Source organism: Lepus europaeus, chromosome 13 (assembly GCF_033115175.1).
Source record: "Lepus europaeus isolate LE1 chromosome 13, mLepTim1.pri, whole genome shotgun sequence".
NCBI lineage: Eukaryota > Metazoa > Chordata > Mammalia > Lagomorpha > Leporidae > Lepus > Lepus europaeus.
In genome coordinates, this window is record NC_084839.1 from 23,232,043 (window position 1) to 23,254,231 (window position 22,189).

General features: G+C 48.9%; 1 protein-coding gene and 1 long non-coding RNA gene across 7 annotated transcripts in view; one reads left to right on the forward strand and one right to left on the reverse strand.

The window, feature by feature from the left end:
- Positions 1–10,815, reverse strand: part of LOC133773014 (uncharacterized) — a 28,525-nt gene extending 17,710 nt beyond the window's left edge. For 4 of the 6 annotated variants that reach the window (XR_009867849.1, XR_009867847.1, XR_009867848.1 and 1 more), the window contains exons 1-4: positions 10,569–10,622; positions 9,752–9,838; positions 8,403–8,591; positions 2,468–2,643 (exon numbers count right to left, since the gene is read on the reverse strand). This is a non-coding gene — a long non-coding RNA (uncharacterized LOC133773014). Of the gene's footprint in view, positions 1–2,467; positions 2,644–8,402; positions 8,592–9,751; positions 9,839–10,568; positions 10,623–10,718 lie in introns of those variants that run through there. The other 2 variants (XR_009867846.1, XR_009867845.1) reach the window with 2 other exon arrangements.
- A 148-nt stretch (positions 10,816–10,963) lies between these two features.
- Positions 10,964–22,189, forward strand: part of SELENOI (selenoprotein I) — a 44,686-nt gene continuing 33,460 nt past the window's right edge. Inside the window, exon 1 of the mRNA XM_062209112.1 lies at positions 10,964–11,141. Within this exon, the coding sequence (XP_062065096.1) occupies positions 11,085–11,141 (57 nt within the window). The 5' untranslated portion in view covers positions 10,964–11,084. The remainder of the gene's footprint in view (positions 11,142–22,189) is intronic.

Sequence of the window (22,189 nt, forward strand, 5' to 3'; positions counted from 1 at the left end):
ATGTGGGTGCAGGGGCCCAAGGACTTGTGCCATCTTCTGCTGCTTTCCCAGGTGCATTAGCAGGGAGCTGGGAAGGAAGCAGAGTGGCCAGGACTCGAAGCAGCACCCATACGGGATGCTGGCATTGCAGGCTGCAGTTTTACCCGCCACACAGAGCCAGCCCCCCCCCCCCCTTAGGCAAGGGGGCAGCATTGAAATTTCCAAGCTTCTGATCACAAGGTTGGTTCCCCTGGCAACAAGTCTTCTATCCAAGGTAATCCAGGAACCCCCAGTTACCAGTCATCTCCTTAGCATACAAAAGCTACCACTGTGGAGATTCCAAGGGGTTTTAGAGCTGTGTGCCAGGAAACTGGGGCAGAGAACAAATTCTCCTTACAACCCCAACCGACCTCTCCTTATGGAGGGTCCTCTGTCCGCACAGTTTCCTTGCTTTGGGTATCATGTCCCTATTTTCTACATCTAATGCAGGTTCATGTCAACACATTATGCCCGTTTTTGCCAAATTTTCATTTAAAAAATTGCTCTTAGTTCTAGTCTACTTTTTCCAAATACTCCTGAGCCTTACTGTTGGAAGCTGGGGAGTGTGTTCCAGGACTGGTCATTTTCTGGCCACCATCTCAATAAACTCTTTTGTTTTAGATCTCTCTTGATTGCACGAGTTTTAGGTTAACAAGGGTTTTTACTGTTTTGTTTGCTTTTGCCATTCTTTCTCTGAGTATCTTTTAAAAAAAAAAAAGATTTATTTATTTATAAGTCAGAGTTACACAGAGAGAGAAGAGGCAGAGAGAGAAAGAGGTCTATTGGATGGTTCATTCCCAATTGGCCTCAATGGCTGGAACTGCGCTGATCCAAAGCCAGGAGCCAGGAGCTTCTTCCGGGTCTCCTACACAGGTGCAGAGGCCCAAGGACTTGGCCATCTTCTACTGCTTTCCCAGGCCATAGCAGAGAGCTAGATCGGAAGTGGAAGAGCTGGGACTCAAACCAGCGTGCATATGAGGTGCTGGCACTTCAGGCCAGGGTGTTAACCCACTGCGCCACAGTGCCGGCCCCTCTCTGAGTATCTTAAAACAATTCAAGTGTGATTCAGTAGTTTCCAAATCCCTTCCTAACGAAGCCTGGACTGAGCCCTTCTGCAATGCCCTAGATGCAGATGCTGGACACCACCAGGTCCTGATCACCCAGTGTTGCCCAGCTTCCCTCCCCTAGCTTTATGTTCCTTTGCTCTGCTTTTACTAAAATTTAAATCACTAAGTTGAGGGAGTAGTGCAGCCCACCCTACAGGATCCCTGCAGATATGAGGACATTTATCTCCCCTAAGAGAGCATCTTTTTTTTTTTTTTTTTTTGACAGGCAGAGTTAGACAGTGAGAGAGACAGAGAGAAAGGTCTTCCTTCCGTTGGTTCACCCCTCAAATGGCCGCCACGGCCAGTGCGCTGCGCCGATCCGAAGCCAGGAGCCAGGTGCTTCTCCTGGTCTCCCATGCAGGTGCAGGGCCCAAGGACTTGGGCCATCCTCCACTGCCTTCCCGGGCCATAGCAGAGAGCTGGACTGGAAGAGGAGCAACTGGGACAGAATTCGGCGCCCCGACCGGGACCAGAACCCGGGGTGCCGGCGCCACAGGTGGAGGATTAGCCTAGTGAGCTGCGGCGCCAGCATAAGATAGCATCTTGATGTTGGGTGTTACCAGGGATCCCAGGTCCCAGGCAAGATGACCTGATAGATGGGGGCGCACTTTGCCATCATCAACATTCCCAAAAGAACATGACATCACTGGCCAATCAAAGGCGGGCTATGAGCACTGCAGACCCACCAGGGACCTGCACAGGAACTGAACACTCACTTTTAAGCCCCAGGCTCAATCTGAAAGAACCTTTCCCCATGATCCCTTAAGGAGATCAGGAATTAGTGAGAGATGCCTGGTTCTTTGCTCTGTGCTTCTCCATAAACACCTATTTTCTTTCACCACCCTGATGTAAATAATTGGATTGCTGTGTATTGGGCAAGTGAATCTAGCCTTGGGAGTTGTATAGCAATTCCTCCAACTAGTTTTGAGGATGTTCTATAACAAGCCTACCTTTCAGCTTTAGAATTAATCTTAGGACTGGCATTGTGGTGTAGTGGGTAAAGCCCATGTCTGTGAAGCTGGCATCCCATATACACAATGGTTTGAGTCCCGACTGCTCTGCTTCCAATCCAGCTCCCTGCTAGTGTGCCTGGGAAAGCAGCAACAGATGGCCCAGGTGTTTGGGCCCCTGTACCCACGTCGTAGACCTAGATAGGGGTCCTGGCTCCAGACTGGCCCAGCTCTAGCTATTGCAGCCATTTGGGGAGTGAACCATGGAATAGAAGATCTCTGTGTATCTACATCTATCTCTGAATTTCAAATAAATAAATAAATAAACAAATAAAAAAATTAATCTGAAGGGGAATTATGGCAAATAAAGAGGGTTGCAATAACTCTTCTTACCCTTCTGTGGGCTCTGTGCATGCTGGGAAACAGCACATGTTGGCTCAAGTGCTTGGTTCTCTGTCATCCACATGAGAGACCTAAATTGGGGTCCTGGTCTTCTGGCTTTCTCCTGGCTTAGCCCCAGCTGTTGTAGGCATTTGGGAAGTGAACCAGTGGATAGAGAAGATCTCTCCCTGTCAAATAAAATTAAAAAATAAAAATAAAAAACTGAATCAGTCCCTGCAGGATCTCAAAGTCTTTAGAATTTTCTTTTTTCTTTCTTTCTTTTATTCATTCATTCATTCTTTTATATATATATTTGTTTGTTTGTTTGAAAGGCAGAGTTACAGAGAGGCAGAGGCAGAGGCAGAGAGAGAGTCTTCCATCCACCGATTCACATCCCAGGTGGCTGCAATGGCCAGAGCTCTGCCAATCTGAAGCCAGGAGCCAGGAGCTTCTTCTTCCGGGTTTCCCACAAGGTTCAGGGGCCTAAGGACTTGGACCATCCTCTACTGCTTTCCCAGGCCATAGCAGAGGGCTGCATCGGAAGTGGAGCAGCCAGGACTGGAACTGGCACCCATATGGGATGCTGCCACTGCAAGCGCGGCCCCTAGAGTTTTCTTTAGATTCTGACCCTTTGTTTCCTGTTCTTTTGTCAATTCTCTGTGCAAGACAAAGTATAAGGGGCCTTAAAAAAAAAACCATAGAAAATGCATATTATGACCAAAACTACATGGATCTAAAAATCCCTTCAATCAGGGGCCAGTGTGGTGCAGTAGGTTAATCCTGGAATTGTTTCTGGTATGCCTGTAATAACTTACTTTTTACTTGGGGACCATGTCCTAGTCATCTTTGTATCTCCCTCGTCTGTCATGATATTTGTAGCTGGCACATAGCCAGTGTTCAATAAGGACACATGACGAAATAATGAAGTTGCTGCGTTTGCATATTGTTTCTATTTGTATTTCTTGTTTTCTAAAAGTAAAGCCAGCTTCTGCTAGAGTTTTGGTCATGGAGACCACAGTCTTGGGTGTACAAAGGAAGATTTCAAGGCCCTATGTAGCCGGCGCCATGGCTTAACAGGCTAACCCTCCGCCTTGCGGCGCCGGCACCCCGGGTTCTAGTCCCGGTTGGGGCGCTGGATTCTATCCCGGTTGCCCCTCTTCCAGGCCAGCTCTCTGCTATGGCCCGGGAAGGCAGTGGAGGATGGCCCAAGTGCTTGGGCCCTGCACCCCATGGGAGACCAGGAGAAGCACCTGGCTCCTGGCTTCGGATCAGCGAGATGTGCCGGCCGCAGCGGCCATTGGAGGGTGAACCAACGGCAAAAAGGAAGACCTCTCTCTCTCTCTCTCTCTCTCACTGTCTAACTCTGCCTGTCAAAAAAAAAAAAAAAAAAAAAAAGGCCCTATGTAGCAGTCATCCACGTTAACAATCTGTTGCTTCAATCTGTGCCCCAGGTTGTCCAGGATTCCTACAACATAACAAATCATAGTAATGTTCCCTATGGTCTTTTTCAAATTAGTTACTAAGTGATCATTGATTCAATGATTTAAAAGTTTCATGAAGACAAAAATGAATCCTACTCCACAATGAAGTCCCTTGTATGGTTCTGTGTTCAAGTTCAAGTTAAAAATGTGGTTACATTTGGTATATGTGTAGGCACTAGAGGAGGCTAACTCACATTTGCCCACAGAGAGAGATCTTATTCCTCAGTGATGCCACGGTGGCTACTCCCCCGGAGGCACGATTTCCACTGGACTAGAGTTCTGCTTCCTTTTAAGTGCAACAATAGTGGACAGAAGGAGGAGGTGTGTGTAGGAGAGGTATCAGTTCTCTCTCTGTTCATAAAACTAGATGCTGGATCATTACCAGAACTTCAAGAATGCTGAAGATAAGACTGTGCCCAGTGTACTTGGCCCAAGATCAGTTTTAAGAATAATGTCCCTTTTATTTAACAGCCACGCTCTTGTGTGACGGTTTTAAGGGAGAAACAATCACTTATCTTTGAAACAAGAATGACAAATATGTACATGGTCTAAATGAATTACTAGACCGGTGATCTGACTCTTGCCTCCCATCACACTGGGTCCCTAGCTCTCTCTGAACCTTTCCAGGGCCTCTCTTGAATTTGAATGACTGCTGAGCCTATTGGCCTAGTGTTCAAAGGTTAAAAGCTCAAAAATGACCAGATAGTCACTGAGAAGCCGGTGGAAATGACCCATCACAGAAGAGCAAGGACACCTTCTCCCTCCACTAACACCAGGCAGGAGGTAAGATATCAGTTCATGCCAGCCTCAGTGTATTGCACAGGATCTGGCTGTGATAAAGAATATGATGGATGACCTATTCACATAAAGGATTAGCATTGAAAAGTATAAAATACAGCAAAGAACAGGCAGACAAAATCTACCCCAGCTGGTTTACCTACAGCTGGAGAATTCTGTTTATAAGAAACAATAAGCAACTTAGTGACTTTTCTGAGCTCTCCCCTAGTCTCCATCCCCACCTCAATCCCCCCACTCTGCTCTAAGCCTTGATTTGAAACTGACCTGGGGGGCTGGCACTTGGCGTAGTGGGCTAAGCCTTTGCCTGCAGTGCCGGCATCCCATAGGAGTGCCGGTTCAGGTCCTGGCTGCTCCTCTTCCAATAGAGCTCTGTCTGTGGCCTGAGAAAGCAGAGGAAAATGGCCCAAGTGCTTGGAACCATGCACCCATGTGGGAGACCTGGAGGAGGCTCCTGGATTTGGATTTGCTCAGCTCCGGCTGTTGCGGCCATCTGGGGAGTGGAGTAGCGGATGGAAGAACTCTCTCTGTATCTCCCTCTCTCTGTAACTCTGACTTTCAAGTGAATGGATAAATCTTTTTTACTTAATTTAAAAAACAAACAAACAAGAACTTATCTCGGAGTTCTTTGTTGCTGTTAAAATCTTAGCCTGGTAACTTATAGAAACATAGTCCAGTGGAAACATTGATTAGCTGAAAGTTGATGACTTGTGCTCTTTAAATTTTTTTTCCGATTAACATGTAATACTTGCTTTATGGGAGTCCAGTGCAATTATTTCAACACATGAATACAGTGGAAACCCTGCAAATCAGGTAATTACCATTTCCATTTTTTTTTAAGATTTATTTATTAGGAAGGCAGAGTTAGAGAGAGAGAGAGAGAGAGAGAGAGAGAGAGAGGTGTCTTCCATTTGCTGGTTCACACTCCAAGTGGCCACAATAGCTGGAGCTGGGCTGATCTGAAGCCAGGAGCCAGAAGTTTCTTCTAGGTCTCCTATGTGGGTGCAGGGGCCCAAGGACTTGGGCCATCTTATACTGCTTTCCCAGGCCATAGCAGAGAGCTTGATTGAAAGTGGAGCAGCTGGGACTACAACCGGTGCCCATATGGGATGCCGGCACTGCAGGTGGTGGTTTTACCCACTGCACCACAGTGCTGGCCCCCCATTTCATTTTTTTTAAAGGTTTATTTTTTATCTGAAAGGCAATAACACAGAGAGGGAGAAGACAGAGAGAGAGAGAGAGAGGTCTTCCATCTGCTGGTTCACTCTCCAAATGGTTGAAACATGACAGGTCTGGGCCAGGCTGAAGCCAGGAGCTTCTTCTGGGTCTCCCACGTGGGTACAGGGTCCCAAAGACTTGGGCCATCTACTCTGTTTTCCCAGGTACTGTAGCAGGGAGCTGGATCAGAAGTGTAGCAGCCGGGACTTGAACTGGTGCCCGTATCGGACGCTGGCATCACAGGCAGCAGCTTTACCCACTATGCTACAACGCTGGCCCCTCCTTTTCATTTCTTTATGTCTGGAGCCTGTAAGCTCCCCTCTTTCAGGTCTTTGTGTAGCATATAATACCCATGGTGAATTATCGTCACCCTAACGTATGGTAGATCTGTGCTATTTTTTAAAGATTTATTTACTTATTTGAACATCAGTGTTACAGAGAAAGAGGGAGAGACAGAGAAAGAGAGGGATCTTCCATCCACTGGTTCACTCTCCAAATGGCCACATGGCCAGGGCTGAGTCAGACTGAAGCCAGGAGCCAGGAGTTTCATTCAGGTCTCCCACAGGGCCCCAAGCACTTGGGCCATCTTTTTTTTTCTTAAAAAAGATTTTATTTAAAAGGCAGTTACAGAGAGGGAGGACAGAGAGGTCTTCCACCAGCTGGTTCACTCCCCAGATGGCAACAATGGCTGAAATTGCTCTGATCCGAAGCCAGGAGCCAGGAGCTCCCTCTGGGTCTCCCACGCAGGTGCAGGGCCCAAGGACTTGGGCCATCTTCCATTGCTTTCCCAGGACATAGCAGAGATCTGGACTGGAAGTGGAGCAGCCAGGACTCGAAGCCATATGGGATGCTGTCTCTGCAAGCGGCAGGTTGACCTGCTATGCCACAGTGCCAGCCCTCCATCTTTTGCTGCGTTCCTAGGCCACTAGCAGGGAGCTGGATCAGAAGTGGAGCAGTGAGGATTTCAACCAGTGCCCATATGGGATGCCGAAGTTGCAGGTAGTGGCTTTACCTGCTGCACCACAACACTGGACCCTGTGCTATTTTTCTTAAAAGATGTATTTGTTTATTTTATTTAAAAAGCAGAGGGACAGACACAGAGGGGGAAATGCTCCTCAAATGGTCACAAAAAGCCAAGAGCTATGAACTATTATCAGGGTTTCCCACATGGGTGACAGGACCCCAAATACTTGAACCATCACTTCCTGTTTTTCCCAGGCCAAGGAGCTGGACTGGAAGTGGAACACCTGGGACTCCACTAGCACTCCCCTACTAGATGCCAGCATCACAAGCAGTGGCTTAATGTGCTGTGCCCCAACATCAGCCCCTGGATCTGCACTCGGATTTGAGTTTTACACTGAGCAAACTAGGTGACTTGTGGGCAAATATATACATACCTCTTTTATTATTATATTCTGCACAATTAGAACAACCATCCACCCAGCCCATGGCCCAGGGTTGTTAGGGTGATCTAGTGACGCTAAATTGTTTTAAGAAACACAGAGCTTATGAAGATAAGGCATGGTTTTTATTTTAAAACAGGAATAAATCCAGGCCGGCGCCGTGGCTCACTTGGCTAATCCTCTACCTGTGGTGCTGGCACCCCGGGTTCTAGTCCCGGTTGGGGCGCTGGATACAAGTCCCAGTTGCTCCTCTTCCAGTCCAGCTCTCTGCTGTGGCCCAGGAGAGCAGTGGAGGATGGCCCAAGTGCTTGGATCCCTGCACCCGCATGGGAGACCGGGAGGAATCACCTGGCTCCTGGCTTCGGATTGGCGTAGCGCCGGCCATGGTGGCCATTAGAGGAGTGAACCAACGGAAGGAAGACCTTTCTCTCTGTCTCTCTCTCACTGTCTATAACTCTGTCTCTCTCTCACACTGTCTAACTTTGCCTGGCAAAAAAAAAATAAAAAATATATAAAAAAAATAAAGAATAAATCCAAAGCCTTTTTATAAACTGAAGACCTTTTTCATAGGAATGGCTTCAAAAACTTATACTGGAATTACTACTTGTATTAGTCATTTAACTGTCAATTTTCTAGCTCTATTTACTCTAAAATACTAGCTCTAAAATACTCTTCAGACGAAACAAAACAGGAACTCCAAGGATTAAAACACTTCTTTTTATAGGTTCTATTACAAAGATGACAATATTGTTTCTAGAATGAATTGGCTGTTTTATGTGATTATCATTCTGGAAGGCCAAATGTCTGATCGTGAGTGTATGAGACGTGGAAGAGGGAAATTTCAGCAGGTGAGGAGGCAGGGGAGCAGGGCAACAATGAACCATGTTCAGCATTATGGGGCACAGGGACAAACGGGCAGAGATGGGAGCAGGCAGGCCGGAAGCAGGCAGCCCCTGCAGCTGTGAGGGGCCTCAGATAAAAGCCTCCGGGACAGAATCCAGGCAACAGGAAACAGAGAGGAGCCTCAGTTCCAAAGGCGGAGTCACTTACTTGACAATCTTCTTTTTCAAGGTCAAAGTGCCTGGTGGGGCTCAGCCAGGGCTAGGATTCATGGAACTCCGGGAAAAGACATGTGATGATTGTTTAACGGGCTTCAGCGACATCCTTCAGCATGCTCTGTGCAGTAACGGGTGTGGAAGGACAGGAATGGTTGTCTTTTTCCAGGTGGGTTGACTTACTCTACAGAAGTTAAAGGAAAGATCTTCGCTGAGTTTCAGAGATGAGTAAGATCGTAGAGATGTAGTCTAATGCCTTTTTAAACACAGCAGAACTGGGGCTAAGGGAATATGTTGTTTGGGATCCCAGAGCCAGTAAGTGATAGATTAGAGAACAACAGAGCAGCGTTGTGTGTTGTGTTTCGGTTTAGGAATTTTCAGTTGGATTTACAATGGAGTGGATCTTGTCAGTACCCTCTTTAGGGAAGCAGCAAATGCCAACTGCTCTCACAGAATTCAGGCTGCTCTTTGGAAGAAATTCGAAGACCATATTTGACAGGATGAGTTTGCTTACATCCCAAGGTATTACTGGTAAGTATATTTTGTGAATTATTATTAGTTTGTATGATAGTCACATTTTATGACTTTGTTTTGCAAGTATGAAGTTCATATTTCAAATGGGTAAGTGCAGGCCTTGCATTAAATATCAGAGAGGAGTCCCTGTCTCTTTATTGTATTTATATTGATTAGAGGAAGCACAGCAGGGAGAGCTGCTGCTGCTTATAGGTAGTGGCATTACTGGGGAAATCGGCTGATTAATACATTGTCCAAAGCTCTGTACTCAGCACAGAAGTGTGTCCACTTGGCGTTCAGCACTGATTTAAACACGGTCCTTGCATAAAGCAAGCATCTAGGTTGAAGGATGCCGGTTCCTAGTTTTCCTTTCATTACAGCCCGTCTCCTTTTAAAGTCAGGGAGAACGACACTTCACAGCAGAGCGCGCTCATGCGTACTCAATGAAATGAACTGACCACGCATTATTTGCAAGCAACTGGGCAATAGGACATGAGAAAATTAAGATGTATTAAGATACAAATTTTCCCCTTGAGAGCAAGTCTGGGAAAGGACATTCAAATTCATTGATTATCTAATATGCACCAGGAATAATAGATGAATTATATCGATTACATCATAAGGATCTTGTACTTTAGGAGGGGATTAAGACATCCCAGGACTAATAACGTGCTTCACATATGTTGGGCCCCCAACAAGTGTCTGTTGAGTGAATGAAGGGGAGAACATGGCAGAGAGCTCAGGGGGCCAGCGTTTGGCACATCCATACGGGGACCCCCCACTTCCCCTATGGCAGTGCTTGGGTTCCCGCGCTCCCAACTGATCTCTCACCAGGTAGACTTGGATCCCTGGCTCCTGGCTTTGGCCTGGTCCAGCTCTGATCGCTGTGGGCATGATAGAAGATCTCTACCTCTTTACCTTTCAAAATACAAATGAACAAAAAACACTAAATTACAGAAACAGAAAAACTGCTTAAAAAACAAGGTGGGGGGCTGGTGTAGGTGGTGGGGGGCCTGTTTTAGAGCCAGAGATTGGGAAGCTCCCTGGGATAGTGGGTTTCCCTAACAGACTTCATCTTGTGTTGAGTTAGCCAGGTCTGAGCTGTGTATTGGTGAGCGACTCCATGCAATTATGTAATCTGATTTTTAATTCCCTAAATCTGCAAAGTAGGCAGAGAGCCTTCCACTGCATCGTGTTGTCACGACGGTTGGCGACAAGGTAGGTCAAGTTCTCCGCGTGGAAGGCGCTCAATTGAAAACAGCAACTGATACCAAGTTTATTATTATCAGATACACAGTAGCCCCTGACGTTAACTAGGCTCCAGGGACGTAAAAACACCTCTCGCACACGCACTAAGGGAGCAGTCGAGACCGAAGCCACCGCCTTTATCTGCAGCAGTCTCAGTCGGGGCCGGGGACGAGGAGGTGCAAGGTGCAAGGTGCACGGGGCGCCGCGGACCCGAGGGGCTCGACCCCACGCCCTGCCGCACGGGGCCTCCCCCGGCGAGGGCGGGCGTTCAGCCTTCGCCACATCAAGCCAGGTTCGCCAGGCTCCCACCGCGAACAACCAGGGCGGAGCTGCGGGAGGGGCCAGACAGACCCGGGTCTGCGCTTACGTCACCACAGGTGAGGGAACTCAGCCGTCCCACCTGGGGCGCTCCGGACCTGGCTGGCAGGCACTCGGCCCCACCCCCAGGACTAATAGGGGACCCCCCGACTTCCCACCCGGATGCTAACAACCCCCAGAAACCCAGCCTGGCCCCCACGGGAAAAGCAGCAAGGCCCACTGGGAAATTGACCTTTCGCTTCCGCTCGTGCCTCACCTCAGCTCACCAATTTTGACGCTGACGAATGAAACGACGAGAAAAGCCGGGAGGCGGGACTTAGAGTTGTCCGCTCCCTGCCGATTGGACTGCGACGGCGCCGAGGAGCCGGCCGCACGAGCCCTCCCTCGGTGGGCGGGGAGGAGCGAGGGCTGCGCCTGCGCGCTGGCAGGCAGCGGAAGAGGCCGTGGCGGCTACGCGTGCGCGGTGGGCGGAGCGCGGCTCCGCTGCCTTCTTTGCCAGCCCAGTGCTTCCCAGCCTTGGCGGCCGGCGTGGTGCTCGTGGTTCACCGCCTCGTCGCGGAGAGTCGCTGCCGAGTGGGCGCTCGGTTTTCGGGTCGTCATGGCTGGTTACGAATACGTGAGCCCGGAGCAGCTGGCTGGCTTTGATAAGTACAAGGTAGCGAGGCCGGCGGCCGCCCCTCGCCCTCCTCGCCCCGGCCTCGCCCAGGCGGCTGAGGGGCCGGCGCGGTCCGTGTCACCTTGCGCCGCGTGGCTCCGGGCGGGCCGGCGGGCGTTTCTCCGGGGGTCCTGCGAGTCCTGGGGTCTCGAGGTCGGGGAGGGGGCACCCTGGGCGGTAAGGGAGCGAGCGGGTTCTGTGGTCTTTGGTTATTTTCGGGTCCCGCGGAAAGGATGCGGGGCTCTGTGGTGTGCTGATTGCCTTCGTTTGAATGGACCTCCCACCTGCCTGTCTTGCATGCAACTTCAGAGACCCCGGAGGTCGTTCGGCCGCTGGGGCCCGCGGGGGCGAGTGCCTGCCCGAGGCCCCCGCGCTCCTGCGCCCCGCGTCCATCCCCGCAGCGGCTCGCGGCGCGGGGCTGCCGGTGAAGCCGGTGTGCACGGGGGGACCCGGGTGGTGGAGAGCGCGCGGGCTTCCTGCTGCTACCGGCTCGGCGCCCAAGGCTTTCGGCCCTGGGCGAGTCCTTGCAGCCGCAGGCAGCTCCTGGGTTGACGTTCGTGAGCTGAGTTTCTACCGTGCAGATGGAGATCGGGGTTTGGGAAGCGCCTGGCAGGGACATCGGGGGCCGCCGGGGAGGGCTGGCGGTGAACTTTCCAACAAATCTGGTTCCCCGTTACTGTCCCCGCGTCAGTGAATGGCCACTCGGCATCCAGCCCCCCACCCCTCAGCCCAGACGCAGGGGCTTGAACCTTTCATCCTTGATTCTGTTCGTCTTTGCATGCCGGCTTGAATCTTGCCTCCTCTGAGAAGCCTTCCCTGCGTGCCCCCGTGTCCCCCTGAGTTAGTCATGGAGCAGCTTCTGCAGTGTTGCTCCGTTAGGATGGAGTCCTGGCGCCTGGACTTGTGTGGTCACCGTGGGCTGAGCACAGCGCTGCTCCTGCTGGCTACTCGGCGAATGTCAGGGGGAATGAATGAGCAACTGAGAAAGCCTCGCGGGTGTCGTTCAGCTGGGGCCTTAGAGGGCCGCACAGGGGCAGCCTCTGCTATCCAGAAGTCTTGTGCTGTCATAGTCTAACCCTTATCTTAAAACTGAGTGGCCGCGAGTTCTGGAGCCTTCTAACTCAGAACAGGGCTTTGCGGCTTCCAGATACCGCATTTTGCTTTCAGCTCTGTCCCCTTTTTGTTATCTGTTCAGCACTGTAAATATTGACAGATAAAACATTGTCTTCCATGGGAGAGTCTGAGTTTGTCCGTAGGTGCCGACAGTTTCTGTCCTAAGTGTCGCAGGGAACCTCCTTTTTCTTAGAAGCAGCCTTACATGTGTGTCTTCTACTGGACAGGTGTCCCGTCCCCAGGGATCTCTGTTGGTTTTCTGTTCCCGACTTTTCCCTCTTCTGCTCTCTGAGTCAGCTCCTGTGTCTGACAGCAGATTTCCTCTCCTGGAAAACAAAGGTCGATTTAGCAAGTGTCCAATGTTCACTAAAATACGCTTTGTTGGTGTTGTTTTAGTCACAATGAGGCATCCTTGAAAAAAAACCAAATATATACATTTTTCAAGTACAGGATTCTTTCTTCAATACTACATTAATTAAAAATAGGAATCCAGAGATGTCCAAAGGAAGCTGTGTGGTCAGTTTTACTGGAGTGTGACTTGGGCACAGAAGTCTTTTCTTCCTGCCATCGCGTTCCTATTGAGTAGTCTTCAGATAGTTAGTGCTTTGTAAATGCTTTTGGGATTAAAACAGATTTTCTGTATAAATGGGTAAAGACTCAGAATTTTCAAGAGATCTTTATTCCCTGGTGTGACCTTTTATAACAGATGAGAAAAATTGATACTTTAAAAGCAGCTGGTTAAAAAATTACTTTTGAACTAGTTTAATTTCCTTATTTTCCCTGGAGGTACATCTGAAATGGGCAGTTGGAAACCTGACAGTCACATGGAATCGCTGCTATAAGGGGTGCCTATGTAGAGTGGTTGTTACCGTTCTGTAGTAAGAAATCAAGATTTAGGTTGTTTGCCTGTACAGAAGAAAGCGTGGGGTGGATTTTGTGTTATGCTCTGTTAGCGTTTGTCTTCTGCGTTGTGTTACTTGATACAGTTTTATTCAGCTGTTTGATTAAACAGTTGAATAGTTAGTAGAAAGTCTGCTTTCTCACTAGGGATATGAGCTGGGGCGGGGGCTGTCGCCTCCCTGCTCAGATGACAAAGGTCTAGCCTGGAGTCCTGAACAGTGGGTGTCCAGTAAATGTTGCTGGAATCAAAGTATAAAGAATACAAGGCATCTGGGGAGTGTGGTGGAGGGGCTGAACATCTGGGCCTTGCAAGGATGCGTTTGTATTTCAGATGCGAAGATGTCAGGATAAGGGCCACAGTTCTCAGTCGAGGGGTTTCCCCACTTACTCAGGGTGAAAAGGCTGGTGAGGTGTGCCTGTCTATCCAGCTCAGGCAAACTTGACAGTGTAGCAACTGGCTTCACATTGTTTCGTTTTGCCTCAGAGAGATGTTCTGTGGAAATCGGTTGTTTGCTTTTAAGAGTATAATTTCATCAAGACTTGGTCTCTGCTGTTAATATAGTTTATTAACTTGGTTGCCAACAAGAACAACCTGACTTCAGGAATCATCATAATTGGGAATTTATTTACTAGTAAATTGCATTTACAATAAAGAGGTCTTAAAGGGAGACTGCATGTTAATGGCAATTCTTAAGAGCCAGAATTTGGGGCCAGCGCTGTGCGCAGTAGGTTAATCCTCCGCCTATGCCGCATCCCATATGGGCGCCGGTTCCAGTCCCACTGCTGCTCTTCTGATCCAGCTCTCTGCTATGGCCTGGGAAAGCAGTAGAAGATGGCCCGAGTTCTTGGGACCCTGCACCCGCATGGGAGACCAGGACGAAGCTCCTGGCTCCTGACTTTAGATTGGCGAAGCTCCGGCCGTTGTGGCCATTTGGGGAGTGAACCTACAGAAGGAAGACCTTTCTCTGTCCCTTCCTCTCACTGTCTGTAATTTTACCTCTCAAATAAATAAAATTAAAAAAAAAAGAGCTAGAATTTGGCCTTGAAATTCACTTGTTCTTATAGTTATTTATTTATTTGAAAGTCAGAATTACACAGAGAGAGGAGAGGCAGAGAGAAGGAGAGGTCTTCCATCCGCTGGTTCACTCCCCAGATGGCCGCAATGGAGCTGTGCTGATCCGAAGCCAGGAGCCAGGAGCTTCCTCCTGGTCTCCCACAAGGGTGCAGGGGCCCAAGGACTTGGGCCATCCTTCACTGCTTTCCCAGGCCATAGCAGAGAGCTGGACAGGAAGTGGAGCAGCTGGTCTTGATCCCGCGCCCATATGGGATGCCGACGCTTCAGGTCAGGGCGTTAACCCACTGTGCCACAGCGCCGGCCCCAGCTTTTTTTTTTTTTTTTAAATGACTCAATAATTCTATTTAGTGGCAGAGAGACACACAAAGAGAAAATAGAGACATGGAGCACTCCCATCCATTGGTTTGCTTACAGTACCTGCCTGCTCCCCCAAACAGTTTGGTTTTGTTTATTCAGCAAGTGTTTATGGAGGGTCCACTCTGTCGGGCACAGCACTGGGCCTGCAGAGTTAGCTGAGCTGAAATTCTGACTTCAAAGAACCCAGTATGGTGGCATGTGGACGTATAACCACACAATTATAAATAGTTAAGTGATGCAGTTAGGTAAGAGCTGGGTGTTGTGGGAGAGGATAGGAGGCAGCTCCCAGGGTGTGGGTTTGAGCTGAGAAGGGCTTTGGAGGGCTTGGAGGTGAAGGCGGAGCTCCTGTGGGGAAGATGAAGGCTGAGTGGATCCACTATCACCAGGTGAAGAGCAGAGGGCAGCGAGTACAGAGATGGAGGTCTGAGTATTTCCTGGGAACCAGAAAGTGGATAAAGTGTTGAGGCATAGGGTGGAGAGGCAGGGATGGGACTGCAGGGGCAGGTGGGGCCTGTCAGAGGGGGTGGTTTGTCTTGCATTTTACTCCCCAGACCGGTACCTCTGCCGTCCATGATCAAAATCAGCCGGGGAAGGGATTTTGCAGTTCCTAGGGCCTTTTTAGGTTTGGGTGGGATAGAGCGTTACTGTCTGCACACTGAGCAAAAATCACAGGAGGTTTAGGGCTCACTGTAGAGCTCTAGGCTTTGAGGGGGCACTGACGAGTTTTCAGCTGGATCAGATGGGAATTTAGAAAGCTGCCTTGGCAGCTTGACGATGGGTGGGCGTGGGGGAGGTGGGGTTTTGGGTGCTCTGCAGAAAATGAGGTGAGGAGTGTGGAGATGGCCTGAATCAAGGTTGTGGAGATGTGAGGGCCCACACTGTGGCACAGTGGGTGAAGCTGCCACCTACAGTGCCGGCATCCCATGTGGGTGCTGGTTTGGGATCCGGCTGTTCCTCTTCTGATCCAGCTCCCTGCTGAAGTGCCTGGGAAAGCAGTGGAGGATGGCTCAAGTGCTTGGGCCTCTGCACCCACTGGGAGACCTGGAAGAAGCTCCTGACTTCAGCCCTGCCCAGCTCTGGCCATTGCGGCCATTTGGGGAGTGAACCAGTGGATGGAAGCCCTCTCTCTCTCTGTGCATCTCTGCATCTCTGCTTTTCAAATAAATAAGTCAGTTAAAAAAAAAAAAGAAATTGTGGAGATAGAAAGAAAGGAGCGGGGATTTGGTTAACCCACACACTGACTTTGGCCACACATAGGTTTAATTTGGCCTGTATTTTGTTTTAAAATTAGTGTGTTTAGGGGTGGGTTTAAAATGCTACTTGAGATGCCCATGTCCCTTACTGGAGTATGTAGTTGCTGTGTCTCCTGATTCCGAGTTCCTGCTAATGGACAACTTGGGAGTCAGCAGGTGATGGCTCAAGTACTTGGATTCCTGTCACTCCTGTGTGAGACCCGGATGTTCCTGGCTTATGGCTTCAGCCTAGCCTAGGTCCAGCTGTTGTGGGTATTTGTGGAGAGAATCAGCAGATGGAAGATCTCTCTCTGCCTTTCAATTAATAAATTAAAAATAAAAGCAAAATTAACGTCTTCCTCACAAAAGTCCATCTTGTTTCTTTATTTGAAAGGCAGAGAGAGAAAGCATGCTTCCATCTGCTGGTTCACTCCCCAAATGGCTGTAACAGCCAGAGCTGAGCCAGGACGAAACCAGGAGGGAGACAGGAGCTTCCGGGACTCCTACTTGAGGACCAGGGCCCCAGCACTTGGGCCGTCTCCTGCTTCTAACTGGCGCCCATGTGGAATGCCAGCCCTGCAGGTGGAGGCGTAACTTCTACAGCAGAGCACTGGCCCCAGAAGTCCATCTTTCTGAACTCTCTGAGAAAGCCAGAACTGGACGGCATTGGCCCTGAACTACCTCTCTCCAAGTATCAGCTGAAGCTGAATAGTCTGACCTCTTTGGAAAGGGGATGCACTCTCTTGTTTGCCACTTTCCTGCCAATCCATCGGCTTCATGCCAGCCTGCTGTGTTCAGTTTACCTGGGTGGTCCCTGTGATCCTTGATTTAAGATTTAAGATGGGGCTGGCGCTGTGGCTCACTTGATTAATCCTCTACCTGTGGCGCTGGCATCCCATATGGGTGCCGGTTCTAGTCCTGGTTGCTCCTCTTCCAGTCCAGCTCTCTGCTGTGGTCCGGGAGGGCAGTGGAGGATGGCCCAAGTGTTTGGGTCCTGCACCCGCTTGGGAGACCAGGAGGAAGCACCTGGCTCCTGGCTTTGGATCGGCGCAGTGGTGGCCATTTGGGGCGTGAACTAACAGAAGGAGGGCCTTTCTCTCTCTCTCTCTCTCTCTCTCTCTCTCTCTCTCTCTCTCTCTCTAACTCTACCTGTCAAATAAATAAAAAAAAAAGATTTAAGATGAACAAAAACACGGTGACTTGTGTAACTGGAAATGGCGTGGGAGCCACATAAGAACTGAGGAGTCTAGATGATTCAGGTTCTGGTAGGGTGCCTGGGTGGAGAGAGGAGATAGGCACTGAGACAGGGGCTTGCTTCTCAGAAGAGTTGCAGTGACCTTTGTGCAGGGCACTGTGAGTATTGAATGGGGCCACAGGAGGGTGTGGTCTGTGCACTTGGGGTTAAAGAAAACTTGTTCTAAAGAAATGTCAATTGTGGGGCGTAATGGGTTATGCTGCTGCCTGACGCTGGGATGCTGGCTCAAGTCCTGGCTGCTCCATTTTGGATCTGGAAAGCAGTAGAGGATGGCCTAAGATTTGGCTCCAGTACCCACTGTGGGAGACCTATATGGAGTCTGTAACTCTGCCTTTGAAATAAATAAATAATTCTTTTAAAGAAAACCGAGTTTAAAAAAGCAATATCACTTGTGGAGGAGTGCCTGATGTTAGGTGATATATCCATAATGATTTCCAGGATTAGGCCACTTCCTCCTGAGCTACAATAGAAGCAGTATGAGAAATTCTTGTTTTTTAGACCCAGCAGAGCATGAGAGAGAAGGGGAGAGAGCATGAGCTTGCAAGAGTGGGAGAGTGCTGTATCTTCCACCCTTCTGGTTCACTCCCCAAATGCCTGCCACAGCCAGGGCTGTGCCAGAACGAAGCCAGCAGCCAGGAACTCCTTCCTAGCCCACGTCTTTGCACCATCTTCTGCCTTCCCAAGTGTACTAGCAGAAAGCTGCATTGGAAATGGAGCAGCTGGGACTCAAAGCTGGCACTCTGCTGTGGGATGCTAGCGTCATAGTGCCGGTTTAACCCACCACTGTGCCACAGTGCTGGCCTTGAGAAAATTTTTTTTAAGATTTATTTTATTCATTTGAGAGAGTGTGTGTGTGTGTGTGAGAGAGAGAGAGAGAGAGAGAGAGAGAGAGGGGGAGAGAGAGAGTCTTCCATCTGCTGGTTCACTCCTCAAATAGCCACAACAGCCAGGGCTGGGCCAGATTGAAGCCAGGAGCCAGAAGCTTGCTCTGCGTCTCCCATGTGGGTCCAGGGGCCTAAGGACTTGGACCATCTTTGGCCATCTTTCATTGCTTTCCCAGGGGCATTAGCAGGGAGCTGGATCAGAAGTAAAACAGCTAGGTCTCAAACTGGCGCCCACATGGAATGCTGGCATTGCAGGGGGCGACTTACCTGTTAAACCACACTAGCCCCCCTGAGAAATTCTTGACCTTGTGATTTTCATTTATTATGACTGCAAGTTGACTATAGTATGTTAATTATGGCACTCCCTGCATGCTGCAGTTAATTCAGGTACAGCTTATCTTTAGTTGTACCCTGGTGGCCTCCTGGATGTGGGGACCTGCCCTCTCTTCCCTATAAGCACAATAATAATAAGGCTTGGAACATATCCTAGTGGTCTTTGATAGAGATGTCCCAGAAAAGGTTATGTCTGCAGTTGTTCTTCGAGACAGAGGAGTATTTTTGAGTGAGTGAAAGAAGAATGGGGAGGGACCTTCTGCAGACTGGGGGAAGAGCGCTTTACTGGTAGGGCATGGAGTTCTATCTCTTTAGGTGCTATTTGGAGGGAGCATCTGAAGCTAGATCTGTAACTCCCTTCTGCTGAAGTATCGGTTGGTCGATGATGGCTTGTTTCTCCAGTTGCTGTAATGCTTTACATACTAACAGCTTTGCGGAATATGGATTTGCCCATGGCTTAAGGTAGACTTGAGGAAAGATGTTCTAGTCAGAGCGACCTAGGAGACTCCAGAGACCGTGGTATGTCCAGGCACAGGAAAGTCAGGGGTATGTGAGGGCCCAGGCCCAGCCTTGGGAGCTCGGTGAAGGAAGATTGGCAATGGCAAGAGCAGTATCATAAATACTGGCTGATAGTAATGATAGGAAACAGTTACATATCAGACACTGTAGGCCAGGTGTTGCTGAAAGTCCTTTACGTCATCTCGTGTAGTGACTGCCGGGGGAGGTGAGAGCGCTGTCACTTTCCCTGGTTTGCTGAGAGTTTGCACAGAGTTTAAGTAACTTGCTCAAGGTTCCATAGCTAGTCAGTGGTTGAGCTGAGATTTGAACCTGGGCATGTTCTTCACACTGTGCTACCTCCCTTTTTTTTTTTTTAAGATTTATTTATTTATTTGAAAGTCAGAGTTATGCAGAGAGAGAGAGAGGGCTTCCATCCACTGATTCACTCCCTAAATGGCCGCAATGGCCGGAGCTGGGCCGATCCGAAGCCAGGAGCCAATATCTTCTTCTGGGTCTTCCGCATGGTTGCAGGGGCCCAAGGACTCGGGCCATCTTCTACTGCTTTCCCAGACCACAGCAGAAAGCTGGATCGGAAGTGGAGCAGCTGGGACTTGAACCAGTGCCTATATGGGATGCCAGCACTGCAGGCAGCAGCTTTACCTGCTACACCACAGTACCAGCTCCATGTGCTACCTCTTTGTTTCTTTCTTTTCTTTTTTTTTTTTTTTTAAGATTTATTTATTTGAAAGGCTGAGTTACAGAGAGGCAGAACCACAAAGAGAAAAAAGAGAAAGAGAGAGAGAGAGAGAGAGAGAGAGAGAGAGAGGTCTTCCATCTGCTGATTCACTCTCCAGATGGCTGCAACATCCGGCTGGAGCTGCGCCGATCCGAAGCCAGGAGCTTCTTCCAGGTCTCCCATGTGGATGTAGGGCTCCAAGGACTTGGGCCATCTTCTACTGCTTTCCCAGGCCATAGCAGACAGCTGGATCGGAAGTTGAACATCCAGGACTTGAACTGGTGCCCGTATGGGATGCTGGCACTGTAGGTGGTAGCTTTACCCGCTGCACCACAGTGCCAGCCCCATGTGCTACCTCTTAAAACTAAGAATGAAATATCAACTCTGCCTTGTAGGTAGGTACTGGCTGTTTTGTATATATATATGTTTTGTGTTAGAATAGAGAGCTTCAAAATGGTATACTTAATTGGATATGTTTCTAATGTTTGCCTATGGAGAAAATGTGCAGTGGGAAAAACCCGTTTATTTGCTCTAGCCACAGGGTTAAAATTAGTGGTAGAATGCAGGTGGGCTTGTATTTAGTAGTCATGCATTTAATTGAGTACACTAGTGTCTTCTGGGGTGTATTCTAAGATCCCCATGGGGTGCCTGAAACCTTGGATAATACCAAACCTTTATGTATGATTTTTTCTTCTATCTATCCATATATACTTAGAATAAAGTTTGATTTATGAGTTAGGCACAGTAGATTAGCAGAAATAACCAATAATGAGATAGAACGGTTATAACAATATGCTGTAGTGAAAGTTATGTGAATGCAGTCTCTGAATGCACCCTTGTAAGGACAGAAGATGACAGAATGCCCGGGTGATGAGGGGCTGTGACACAGCCGTAGGCTACTGGCCCACAGTACTGCATTCCCGTCTGATGGTTAAGAGAACTAAATGACTACTGGTGGGTAGGGCGTGCAGCAGGGGTTTGTCGGACAAACATCCTAACTGGGATGGAGTGAGATTTCATTACACTGCTTAGAATGAAACACAATTTAGAACTTCTGAATTATTTAAACCTGGAACTTTCCATTTAATGTGTCCTGATAACAATTGAGCACAGGTAACTGAATCTACAGAAGGCAAAACTGCAAAAAAGGGAGGACTACGGCACTACGGTTAGCTTTAATTGAGATTAAAAGGATAATTGAGATTAACTAGTTAGCTTTGGGGCTAATACTAAGTTGAAACAACTCAGATGCTAGCAGTGTGATTCTTAATCTCTTTAACCAGGTTTCCTTATCTGAAATGGGGTTGTACCTACCTTGTAGAATCATAAAAGTTGAATGAGATCATATTTTTAAAGTATGTAGCGCATAGTGCTACATTACTGGGAGTAAATTGGAAGCCAACAGCAGACATTTGTGCTTCCCTGCTTGTGAGCATTAGCTGGTCTATAACATGTTCACTCATACAGACATCCCAGGAGGTATAGCAGGAGAAAGTACACGTTAGGAAAGGGTTAGGGTGGCAACTTACTGGACAGATGGAAAGGGTGTGAGAGACGGCTGTGTCTAGCTTGGGTCCCACAGATAGTCTTTGACTTCAATTTTCCCCCTCTTTTTCTAAAAGAATTTGTCTCTTTTTGAACCTTAAAATCCCACAAGCATTATTCTGGAACTGAACGCTGATCCTGGTGACGGGCTTACTAATAGGATTTCTGGTAGCAAGCATGGACGGGGCCTCTAAAGTTTCTGGTGATGGGGTCAGTGACCAGCAGGGTCCTGTCATACTAATGAGGATGTCTTGGGTCTCCTTCTTGGAAGCCTCACTCACATATTTCTGGTAATAGCCACCAGAGCTTTGGAAATGGACTGATGGGTCGCATAAATCTGAGCCACATAACCACCGTCCTTTACTCGGACATGGACGTTCATGCCCGCAAACTGCTCCCTGCCCAGAGTACTGCAGAGTGGCAGCTCAGTCATCTCCAGGGATTGGCCGTGGCCAGGCCATTGCCCAGTTTGCAGTGCACCATGGACCATGGGCTGGGCCTTCTTCTTCTTTTTTTTTTTTTTTTTTATAAGATTTTACTTATTTATTTGAATGGCAGAGTTACAGAGAGGCAGAGACGAGAAAGAGAGAGAGAGAGAGAGAGAGAGAGAGAGGTCTTCTATCTGCTGGTTCATTCCCCCAATGCCACAATGCTTGGAGCTGGGCCAACTCAAATTCAAATCCAGGAGTCCGGAGCTTCTTCGGGTCTCCCACCCGGGTGCAGGGACCCAAGCACTTGGGCCATCTTCTCCTGCTTTCCCAGGCACAGCAGAGAGCTGGATTGGAAGAAGAGCAGCCGGGACTTGAACTGGCGCCCATATGGGATGCCGGCACTGCAGGCGGCAGCTTTACCTGCTAGGCCACAGAGCCAGCCCCTGTGCTGTCTTCTTGCTTTGGAAGACCTGCTTAGACTGTAGCAGGCCCTTGGATGCATACCTGTGGGGCCATAGACCAGAGGTCTACCAGAAAGGCTTCCTTCCTCGTTGTCATCCTATGCAATAGTAGAGTAGTCAGAATGAATGATTTTTCTCAAATGATGTTCACCTAGTTAAGAGTCTGCCAAGGCATCCATGTGTTTATCATGTATTTGATCTCCAGGTTTCTCACAAGGTCATTCACTG